At 36.1% G+C, this 11793-nt stretch overlaps 2 protein-coding genes across 2 annotated transcripts in view; both read right to left on the bottom strand.

Annotated features, from left to right (window-relative positions):
- Nucleotides 1–673: 673 nt before the first annotated feature.
- Nucleotides 674–1315, bottom strand: LOC136043182 (uncharacterized). The gene has a single exon (XM_065728111.1). It carries the CDS (start codon nt 1313–1315, stop codon nt 674–676), a length of 642 nt encoding a protein of 213 aa, XP_065584183.1.
- A 9280-nt stretch (nt 1316–10595) lies between these two features.
- The window catches only part of LOC136043186 (RNA polymerase II subunit A C-terminal domain phosphatase-like), a 43976-nt gene continuing 42778 nt past the window's right edge, over nt 10596–11793 (bottom strand). Inside the window, exon 10 of the mRNA XM_065728121.1 lies at nt 10596–10942. Coding sequence (XP_065584193.1) covers nt 10689–10942 — 254 coding nt within the window. The 3' untranslated portion in view covers nt 10596–10688. The remainder of the gene's footprint in view (nt 10943–11793) is intronic.

The following is an 11793-nucleotide window of genomic DNA, read 5'->3' as shown; positions in this document are numbered from 1 at the left end:
ACCTGTTATGTTTCTAATGTGCTCGATCATTACCTTCTGGGTCCAGTGGATGCCGAGAAGTCTACGTAGGCACATTTTTTCAAAAGACTGAATTATTATCTCTTGTTCATGGTTAAGATACCATCTTTCAGATGGATAGAGGAGGACGGGAAGGACGTTACAGTTGAACAGGCGGAACTTAAACTGGAGAGAGAAAGCACTCGACCTCCAAACTTTTTTAAGCCTGTTGAAGGTGATGCTACCCTGGCTGTGGATCCCGTGTTACCGATAGTGCTGCCGAGATATATGAAATAGACCACGTCGTTGTCATCACATTATATGTTAATAGGTGAATCTCTAGTTGCCATGCCTTTGGTTTTACTGGCATTGGTATGAGTCCGAAACCTTCTGCTTTTTGTTGAACGCTCGTCAGCAGCGCTTGAAACCGTGACTTGCAGGTTTCGAGGATGGCAGTATAGTCAGAAAAATCTAGGTCGCTCAGGAGGCGATCATTTAGGCGAATTCCAGTTGAGTCGACGCTCCTCAATATGAAGTTGATGACTACTTTGAACAGTAGCGGAGATAACACGCACCCTTGTTTCACCAAAGGAGAGGATGGGAAATTTACGTGAATTTCCCTCTGGTGTCTTGACACAGTAGGTTGTATCTTCATATATCGCCATGATGAGATTTTCTATGAATTTGGGGATACTATAGTGTTGAAGGAGCTTATAGAGAGAGTGGCGGTGATTCGAAATGAGTCAAAAGCCTTTTCAAAGTCTATAGAGATCATATAGAGTTTATTGCACCATTCGCATCTCTCCTCCGTGGGCATTCGTAGGGTGAATACCAGGTCCGTGCAAGAGTGGTTTGGCTGGAAGCCATGCTGTTCATCACGCAGGTATTCATCTAGGTGATGTTGTATTTGGGACACGATAATGTGGGACAACAGTCCGCCAGGAATCGAGAGAAAGCTGATGTCTCGCCGGTTGTTACAGAGCGTGGCATCACCCTTCTTGAAGAGCTTCACGAGCGTACTGTGGTACCATTCTGAGGGTAATTTTGATGTTGTCCAGATGGTTCCAAGGAAGTCTTTCCAATAGGTGACACAGGTGTCCATAGAGCATTTCAGCATTTCCGTCGTGATGCGATCGTCTCCTGGTGATCTGCTGTTTTGAGTGCCTTCAGAATTTTGTCTGCAATCGGAAGCTCGGTGTTGATGTCTAGCGAGATCTGAGAATCTTTGGGCATGGAGATTGGCTCGTCCGGGGTTGGTCTGCTCAGGATTTTGTCGAAGTGGTTGGCCCACACCTCCTTCTTCTCTTCGGGACCTCATTCGTTATCTCGTACAACGACCTGCTGTCTCCATTCTCAGCAGTTTCTTCAGCTTTCGCGGCCTTTGCTTCGTAGAAGTGGCGTTTGTCTCGGCGCGCGCTCTTTTTGACAGATTTATCAATCCATCTCAGTTCTCGGTCTTGTAGATCTGATTTGTGTCATGACAGGCAAATATCTAAGCTTTTGCGACTCCTCTCCTCTATGAGCTGTCAAGTGCGGTCCGATAGCCACTGGTCCTTCAGTTTCTTCCGGTGCCCAAGTGTCTTGCTTGCTGACTCAATGTACAGATTCTTTATCTGATCCCATATAATCTCCTGGTCGTCTTTATCACTGATGTAGAGAAGACACGTGATGACCCCCTCCTCCCCCCAACCGGAAGCAAATATAACATTGAAAGACATAATCAGAAGGGGAGACTGAAAGAAACTTCCATTCAAATCCGGGAAAACTATCTTGGTAGTACCGGTCCCCTTCCCTTTGAAAAATACTACGATATTATTTGGAGCTGTATACTTTACGTCGTCATGGCATATAAGAAATTAAAAATACTAATCAAGCTTACAGGAAAGAAACCAACAGCTTCTTAGAATAAAAAATTTGTAATTTTTTGTTTAGTTTTAGTATTTTAAAAGGATATTCTTTCATCATGATTCCATTTTCCATTAAAACACTAAATATGTTATAGTTCGATTTATATTTACAAGCATAGTTTGATTTTGAATATGTTGTAAAGAAACGCAAATCAGCGATAGCTGCCAAGTTTTTGTTATTAAACCTGTCTACTGCTACTACTACTGCTACATTTTATTAAAGATGAACCATGAAACCCATACAAAACTTTCAAAAGTTGGTTGATAATTTTTAAAAGCATTTTTTAATAGCTTTTTTTACGCATTAATTGGAGTAAAGTTTATTTGGAGTAAAGAACTGTTCAAAATATCAATAGAATTTTGAATCAGTTTTAATACGAGATTCAAATAAAAAGGTACTTAACCACTATACTTTATTAGTGTTAATCAATAAAGCAAAACTTTAAAAGCTATTGATAATTTTCAACAGTATTTGTTTGATTTCAGTTCGATGAAGCAATCTTTTAAATAGCAAATGATCAACGAATGATATGTCGCTTGGTTTTCTATAAAATTGAAAGGGGGAGATTTAATGAGGAAATAACAATGATGAAAATACTATACATTAGGCTAATAAAACTAAACTTGTAAAACTAAATTAAACGTTTCAGTATACTGGTATACGAGACAAAAAAAATTCCCGGAAGTCTGAGCAAGATTTAACTTGTAAATTTTATAACAAAGAACGAAACCAGTTTGGAATATATTATATTTTCCGTAAACCGCAAAAGAAAAAATTCTATCCAATAAGGTATGAGAGGGAGGCACCTCTTCATCTGATTATGTTAATTTCAATTTGTTCCACTTATTCATTTGTGGTAACATCTATTCGTATTAAGCTTGACTACTCATTTTAAGTTCTATTAAGTGTTCTTAAAAAAACCTTTTTTTATGTTGATTTATTCATATTTTTTTTTAAATTAGAATAGTTTTTTTCATGTGTGGATTGGAATAAAGTTAATTTGGAGTACAAATTTCCGTGAAACGCGTAGAATATTGGATTGCATTACAAATTGTGACCGAAATTCGACAAGTCAATTAAATTGTGAATCAATGTTAATGCAAGATTCAAACAAAAGGTTACTTAACCACTGTACTTTATTGAAGCATAAATTTCTTTGGAACATGTCCAAGAAAATAGTAAAAACGTGTCAAACTCGTCTGCAGAACGAAGCAGGAAAAGGGCAATGTCAATATCAAATAATTTGAATAGGAGTCTTGCTAAAGTTGTGAGAAGTTACTCCTTCTAGTTAATTAAATAAAAAAAAACAAGTTTTTTTAAATGAAAGTAAGGAGCAACACTTAAACTTAAAACGAACAGATATTACTCCGTATATGAAAGGGGCTTTTCCTCCTCAACGCCCCGCTCTTTGCGCTAAAGTTTGACTCTTTTTCTTAACTCTATTTTTAAAACAGTAAGAAATTTTAGCGTAAAGAGCGGGGCGTTGAGGAGGAAAAGCCCCTTTATATACGGAGTAATTTCTGTTCGTTTTAAGTTTTAGTGTTGCTCCTTACTTTCATTTAAAAAAACTTGTTTTTTTATTTAATTTCTGGGCGTTTTGAATTATTGTATGTTTTGATCTTGGCTTTCCACACATAAATAATTAAAACAAAATTTGCATATTAGTTAATTGCAATTAATCGGAAGATTTTGAGAAAAAAGGAGCGAGGGAGGAGGCCTAGTTGCCCTCCAATTTTTTGATTACTTAAAAAAACAACTAGAACTTTTAATTTTTTACAAACGTTTTCATTGGTAAAAAATATACGTAACTTACGAATTAATTCACGTAACAAACTTCTATATTCGTATGTTTTCATTGCGTGTATGAGGGGGTTCAACCCTCGTCAATACCTCGCTCTTTACCCTAAAGCTAAAATTCTGTCCCAATTCCTTAAGAATGACCTCTGAATCACAAAGGTCGTAGAATGAATAGTTGAAATTACTAAAAATACTTTAGATAGATAGATAAGATTTTATTTTCACCAAAATTTTCATGGCACTGCCAAATTTCTTATGGTATAGTCACATTAAAAAGCGACGCAAAAAAACAAAACACATCAATCCTCCTGACTTTGTTATATATTTTTACAAAACTAGGTATAAAACTCTTCGCTAACCGCCGGTGGGCACAGCGTACCGGCTGAAGTTTCTTAACAGGCACTGCCACCCTGTGCGGGAGTCGTTTTGTTGTGGATTGAAGGGGGAAAAGGGTTTTGTGGATTGGGTGGATCAAAAATTTTCGTCCAAAATCCATGCAGAGTTCTCTGTTCTTTTTTCCAGAGTTTGTATTTCAAACTTTGTCAGCAGCTCTTCATACGACATTTCTGCCTGCTTAGAAACTATCATTAGAGCTCTTTACTGAACTCTTTCGAGCCTGGCACTTTGCTCAGCCGTCAGTCCAAAATGCCAGACAGGAGCTGCATATTCCAGAATTGGGCGAATAAAAGATGTAAATATTCGGAGGAGGTGATCTGGAGGGGCACTATGTTTCGATATAAGCTTGAGCATCTGCAGCCCAGCATTACCCCTTTTTACTTGACTATTTGTGTTTTCTTCCCATTATAAATCACTGGTTATAATAACTCCCAGGAGTTTAATCTTACTGACTTTAAGAGAATCGGAGACAGTTGGTCGGAAATTACGTTCAGAAGAATTTAAAAATGAAATAGTCAAAATAGAAGATTTACTGTCATTTACTGTCATATTTGAATCGGAAGCTTTAGTTTTCACGTTATCAATTAAAATTTGGGATTTCCTACATTCATTTGCTTCACAAATTTCTCCAAGGTAAGGTCATCAAAATATTTCCAACGGACTTCAAAATCATTAGCAACATTACTAATCATAACTAGAAACAGAATAGGACCCAGAATGGTACCTTGAGATACACCACAAAAAACTGGCTCAGGTTCAGAGAAAGACTTCTTATATTTTAAAATTTGGACCCTATTTATTAAAAAACTCTGAATGATTTTCACAACAACAGGGTTCACTCTAAAATCAATTAAAAGCTTAGAAATTAAAATGTTATGATCAATCAGATCGAAACCCTTTTTAAAATCAATTGTTATTAAGTTTAGCCATTTACAGGCTCATCAACATGCTTAAAAATAAAATGTAAAAGACTGACTAGGTAATGGGATGTTGATGTATTCTTTCTGTTACCGTACTGATGAGGATCAAGGAGGGGTTCAACTTCAGCTTTTAGCCAGTTTGCTACAAAGCTTTCGTACATTTTTCTGAACAAGGGGGTCAAAGTGATTGGTCTTATGCCGTCGAAATTAAGTTCAGTATCTTTTTTACGGATTGGAGTAACATACCACGTTTTCCATATCTGTGGGTAAACTGAAGAAGTTGAAATGCAATTAAAAATTTGGTTTAGTGGCTTAGTCAATTTGTCAGGAAATGCTTTTATAAGTTCAATCGGAATATCAATGGGAGTTATGCTAGTTCGTTTAAGTTTCTTTATTGTACTAAAAACTTGATCCTCAGAAATAGTAGGTAAAGATATGTCATCATGTGGTATTTTCTGATACTCTTGGGTCTTTTTAGTTACATCAAAAGGCGGCAAAAATTAGATTATTTTGGACAAATGACCATTTAACTGGTTAGCAACTTTTTCATCATTAGAATCTGAACAAAAATCAACACCACTAGGGGATTTTCCACAAATTCGTTTTATTTCCTTATACCACGTGCTAGGCTTTGATTCAAAAAGGTTACTAATTTTTTGTGGTAATACTCAGCTGCAGTTTTTCTTGTCCTTTTACGTATTTTGTTACGGAGCATATTAGCATTTCCTATTTTCCCTTCTTTTCTTAGTTGAATTTTATACCTAATCAAATCTTTAATTTCTTGGGTTATGTAAGGACGATCTGTGTTGCACCGCCTGGAAGTTTTCTCTGCAAAGCATTCTTCATATTTGTTTCTTAATTTATCTTGCAGATATTTAGCTTTTTCATCGGAGGACTCTAAAATTGCTACCTCATCCCAGGACTCGGATGTAATCCAATTTCCAAATTCCAAGAGACCCCTGTCCGAAAGAGGTCGGTAAGAAACTTTCTCAACTACATATTATATTTTATACGAAGATAGTGGGGCCCAGTTTGGGCCATATAGTGGTAGCTACCACCAAGGGGAGGTAGGTCTTGAGGTTCATTATAATATTCTGACAAATTTGTGCAAATTACGTCGAGTTTAGTATTACCTTTAGTAGCCGGAAACTTTACTATCTGCTTGACTCCTTGACTTCTGAGGAAGCTTTCAATTCTTAGATCGTTCTTATCACCAGTAACGCAAATTCCAACATTCGGGTACTTAGAAGTAATAAAATCAACACACAAATCTAACTTTTTTAGCAAAGACCTTTTTTTTTGGAAAGGTGCCATACTGGGTGAGCAATAAAACACTCCAATAACAATACCAGTTACAGATCTCGGAAGCTTTTTTGGTCGAATCATAATCCAAATCATTTTATCATCATCATCATCAATATGGGGAATCTGTAGTAGCCGCGGTGCCAACTGCTCACGTATGAAACACGCTACACCACCACCTTTCTTACCTAACAGATGATTCTGATGTCTTCGTTTAATAAATTGTTTGTAACCTTGTATTGTAAGATGTTCAGGACTTTGTTTATTTACTTCCGTAGCTGTAATAATATCAGCTCCGGTTACTTGAACATAACCCTCAAGTTCACCCATTTTATCAACGTTGAGACTTTCCGCATTTAAAGTTAAAAGAGAAGGAAAATGAAAATGTGATTGAGGGACTTCTTTTTCGACAACTTTACGTTTGTTTACTTTTGTCTGTTTTGGGAAGGTCTTTTTAGACGGGAGAAAAACTTCAGAATCATTTGTTGCGATAACTAGGCTATCTGATTCATCATGAAGGGCTGCAAAACTTTAGCGTAAAGAGTGAGGTATAGCGAGGAGGAAAACCCCTCATATGCGTAATAATTTTTGTTCGTTTTAAGTTTTAATGCTGCTCCTTACTTTCAGTAGAAAAAACTTTTCATATTTATTTTTTCATTGTTTTTTTTCAAATAATGCTAGAATACCCTGCACCCCCTTCATTGAAATTCTCTTCCCCATGACAAGTTTCTCCATGGAAATATCCTCCCACGTAACCCCCCCCTAAACAAAAAGAATCCCCCTGAAAGCGTCTGTACACTTCCCAGTAACCATTACTATATGTAAACACAGGTCAAAGTTTGTAACATGCAGCCCCTCCCACGGGGACTGCGGAGGAGTAAGTCGTCCCTAAAGACATAGTTACTAGGTTTTTCGACTATGGTGAATAAAATGGCTATCTCAGAATTTTGATCCGGTGACTTTTGGGAAAAAATGAGCGTAGGAGGGGGCCTAGGTGCCCTCTTATTTTTTTGGTCACTTAAAAAGGGCACTAGAACTTTTCATTTTCGTTAGAATGAGCCCTCTCGCGACATTCTAGGACCACTCAGTTGATACGATCAGCCCTGGAAAAAAAACACAAAAACAAAAAAACAAATAAACACACATCCGTGATCTGTCTTCTGGCAAAAAATGCGAAATTCCACATTTTTGTAGATAGGAGCTTGAAACTTCTACAATAAGGTTCTCTGATATGCTGAATCTGATGGTGTGATTTTCGTTAAGAGTGTATGACTTTTAGGGGGTGTTTCCCCCTATTTTCTGAAATGAGGCAAATTTTCTCAGGCTCGCAACTTTTGATGGGTATAACTGATCTTGATGAAACTAATATATTTAAAATCAGCATTAAAATGCGATTCTTTTGATGCAACTATTGGTATCAAAATTCCATTTTTTAGAGTTTCGGTTGCTATTGAGCCGGGTCGCTCCTTACTACAGTTTGTTAGCGAACTGTTTGATAGCCTCCAATGTTTTTTTGTTTAATAGCCCCCTCTTTCATCATACCCTTATTTCTTCCAGTGAACTGGAATAGAAAATAGAGAATCTAAAAGAGGTATCCCATGCAACAGCTCTCTCCGGCACAATTTTTAGACCACTGTCTCATATTTTAAAGCATATACTGAAACTAGTGAAAATCGTCAGCGCTAGAAACGTCAGACTATTAATCAGATAACGAAAAACAGGAATAAAGATCGGTTTGATGGAATTCGCCCAATCAAGCAAACCTTGTTTTCAAAATACACATGACTTCTGTCACTTCAATTTCAATTCCCAATTCCAATTGCAATACCCTTTATAAAAAAAGACCCATGGCGTTGTGGAACCTTATAGGATCGCCCTATATCGTCCATTATAAACTTTTTAGTCTGTGCGGCCAAACCATTTAGAATTTATTGGACAATCTTGTCATAACTTGTAGAGCTTGGATAGAAGATCCAATAAATAACAGACAACTAAAAGCTTTCCCTGGTAACTTGTACCGTTTTGTGTCGGGTATAGAGACACTCCGATTTAATGAAACTTACATCATTAGAAAGTGTTGATTTCGTTTTTCCAATTATAGATAGTAGAACACCAGTTTGGAAAACGTTAAAAATTAGCTAAAAGGAAGTATTATCTAAGTAATTCGACAGCTTCGGGAATTTTCTATGGTACTACTTGCTTTGATTAAAAACCCAGCCTATATAGAAGAAGCATTATTTATACTGTAGGAACATTGAATAGACAGCACTTTGCTTAGCAATTAGTAATGATTATATTTTTTTTCTTTTTTAAACTCGACTCTCGTTTGTCTCGTACTAGGACTAGAGAATCCTAATACACGTCTAAATGTAATCCCTGATTAAATTTTTGAATCCTTTCAAAAATACCCTGATCTAATCATTCATCTAGCTTTACATATTATGAGTATTCATAGCACTCAGGCATTGAACAACCAGGAAAAAATTACATAGTTATAACAACCAGCAACCGACGCGAAAGGGTTCTCCGAAGTAATCTGAGTCAGTAGGTCATTGGATACTTAAAGGAAAATTATGTCTTTTTTATTTTTTATTCCTGCACGTGAGTATTTCTCCTTACAGAGATAGCAGAGTCAGCAGGTCTCATATAAAGTTGACGAATTTTATATGTAGTTCGATGAGTACACCCTGTTTCGTCTTATGGCTGGCAGGTCGATTTGATGTTTGTACGCCTTTTTCGGAGAAGGGGGGATTGACTCAGAATTTTACATTTAGGGGACGGATTTAAACTATCTTCTCAGGTCCTCACAAAACAATATAAGCAGCGGACTTTTATTTTATTTTTTATATCTGTCATCTTATAGGCTTTTTGGCTGGTTATGCGATAATTGACAACTTTTCTCGTGAATTTAAAGCGAAGATTTTTCCTAGTGAAAATTTGTCCATCTTTTTTAGCATTTTTGTTTGCGCTAAGTGAAGCACGTGAAGGTTAAAAGCAATACCCTGACCCATTACCAGAGGGGACAACGCTCGGCTCTCTTCTTTCTAATCATGGTTAACAAACGCCTCCAAATTTCCGTTTAGATGGAAATATGGTGACGACATGCCATTACTTGAAAGTAAAAAAAAATAAAACCAAGAAGCGGCAAAAATAAAAAAAAAATAAAAAAATCTAACGAAAAGTGAAAAGTAATATTAGAACATGAACCAGTCAGAAATTACTTTAATAAAAAGACAAGCAAAGTTGAACTTTGAACATTGTTTTTAACGGTTGATTAGTTGCATCTAGCTCTTGAAGAAGACAGAGTTGACTATGCCATAGAGAATATACAATATACAAAATACTTAACACTAAATTTCCTAGTGAAAATTTCATTATTCTGCGAACCTTGCATATACTTCGTTCATGCCACAACCCAATAAGGCGTTACCTCTCAAAGAAGAAGAGTCGAAAAGAACTCCTTTTTGGTCTAATAAATGATGAAATTGATAAAATACAACAGTCTTAATCCTTTCATTTTCAATAGAGTTTATGCTGGATCTAGGTTCAATGATCAGTTTGTAGTTTCTTGTTACTTTTACGATTTCTTTGAACAATTATTATATTTTCGATTTCTCCTTAATAACTTTATACAATTATAAAATAATTTTTTCCTTGGTTTTTATCATGTATTTTTTTCAGGGTTAATCTTGTTTAAACTTGACATATCTTTCCAAGAAACTTAAATTAAGTTCTTTTCTGTTCTTTTTAACACGTGCATCAATTTTTTGTTCCTCGTTTTTCGCTTGGACAGTATTGCGATAAGGCGCTTTTCATAATAAATCCTACTCTAAATGTAAAACTTCGAAAAGTTACTGGAGACAAGCTGTTTGTTGCTACCGAATTAAGATTCATAAGTTCGTTAGGTTACACTCCAAATCCAAAGCCTTTACGCCGGATGAGCTCAATTCTTCTAGCTGTGGAGAAGTAAAAGTAAAAGTAAGTAAGACGGCACTAGACCCTTAAGGTCCAGACCGGCGGTGCTGATCTCCGTTTCAAGACCCTTCAGTCTGGAAGTGCAATGGGGGGTTGGGGGCCAACCATCCTGTGCTTTCACACACCCTTCTAGCAGTGGATATCGACTCCTCGCCTCCGATTCTCAGTATTTTTTTGCACTAGTCAATAAATTTTTGGACAATTGTCCCTCATTTTATCCCTCAAACCAGAGGCAAACCCGTAAAAAACACTGCTTTTAGCTTTTTGAAATAAACCTAAAATTAGCAGTATACTTGAACCTTTTCTGCACAACAAAGTATAATAATATAGCAAACTTCGATTTTATAAAAATAGGACAATAAAAAAAAAAAAAAAAAAAAATCAGGTAAATTATCAAAAAAACTCAATATTCCCCTCACAGTCCGAGTTTTCATCATACTCTCTATCCGGCTGTTCAAACTCGAACATGTCAGGGAGGTCTTCTCCTCGTCTAAACCTCTGACTGACCGTATCATCATCATCTTCCTCATAGGGGTCTCTCTTCCTCTTCCTAGCCGTTTCCTCTTCATCAGACGTGTCTTCAGCCTCTTCAAAATGACCATCAGGAGAATGATGTAGGCCGGCTTTATAGCCATGTGGATGATCCTCTAAATAAAAATACACAAAAACATTAAATAAAGCAGAAAATGACAATTCGAAAGATTATTTATTCAAGAAGGTATCAAATTGACCAAAAAAATGACTAATTCTATACTTTTCACCTTCGTCAACAATAATTTTCAATTCAATTTAATGTTTATTTCATTCAGTCTTATTACAACCGCCAGGTGACTTTTGCAGCACTAACAAACGCACTACCAGTCATGGCACAGTACTTTCATTTCTTGGCATTTCCAGAAGTGTGGTGGTTGAGTTTTCAGATATTAATTTACAATTACATTTAGTTATCCATCTACTATATTACAATTGTACTTTTGAAACTAACTCCTTTTTATTTTATGTTGGTTACCAAAGGTGGTGCCACCTTTCTTTCTTTTTTCTTTGTCTGTGGAGTCCCATATCGCCCGATTTGAGTTGAGTAATTATGAAAATTCGAATTGGTTTTATTATTATTTTTTTATACATTTTTTTCTTTTTCAGATCAATTAGACACACACTAGAGGCATGTGTGTCTAATTGTGTCTTTAAAGTTGTTGCAGATATGCTGCAAATAAACAAACATGGACATAGAACACACTACTTGAAAATATTAGATGCCTACATTTGTTATGAAATTTGGATTCAAAGGTTCAGTACATACATCTTTGGACATTTAAGTTACATTGACAATAAACCAATATAAGCTAAAGTAGGTTATTTTGCTGTGTATTCATGAAATCACTTCTAATTGATGTTTTGATGGGAATATTCCAGCTACTGCTGAAAGCCTAAAAAGCATTCGGATTTATTTTCATAGCAATTATGAAATAAGTGCACGAAAAATTATCATATTACAACT

Source organism: Artemia franciscana, unplaced genomic scaffold (genome assembly GCF_032884065.1).
Source record: "Artemia franciscana unplaced genomic scaffold, ASM3288406v1 Scaffold_364, whole genome shotgun sequence".
NCBI classification, from domain to species: domain Eukaryota; kingdom Metazoa; phylum Arthropoda; class Branchiopoda; order Anostraca; family Artemiidae; genus Artemia; species Artemia franciscana.
The sequence above is the reverse complement of the archived record's forward strand: the minus strand, read 5'-3'. Positions and strand labels throughout refer to the sequence as shown.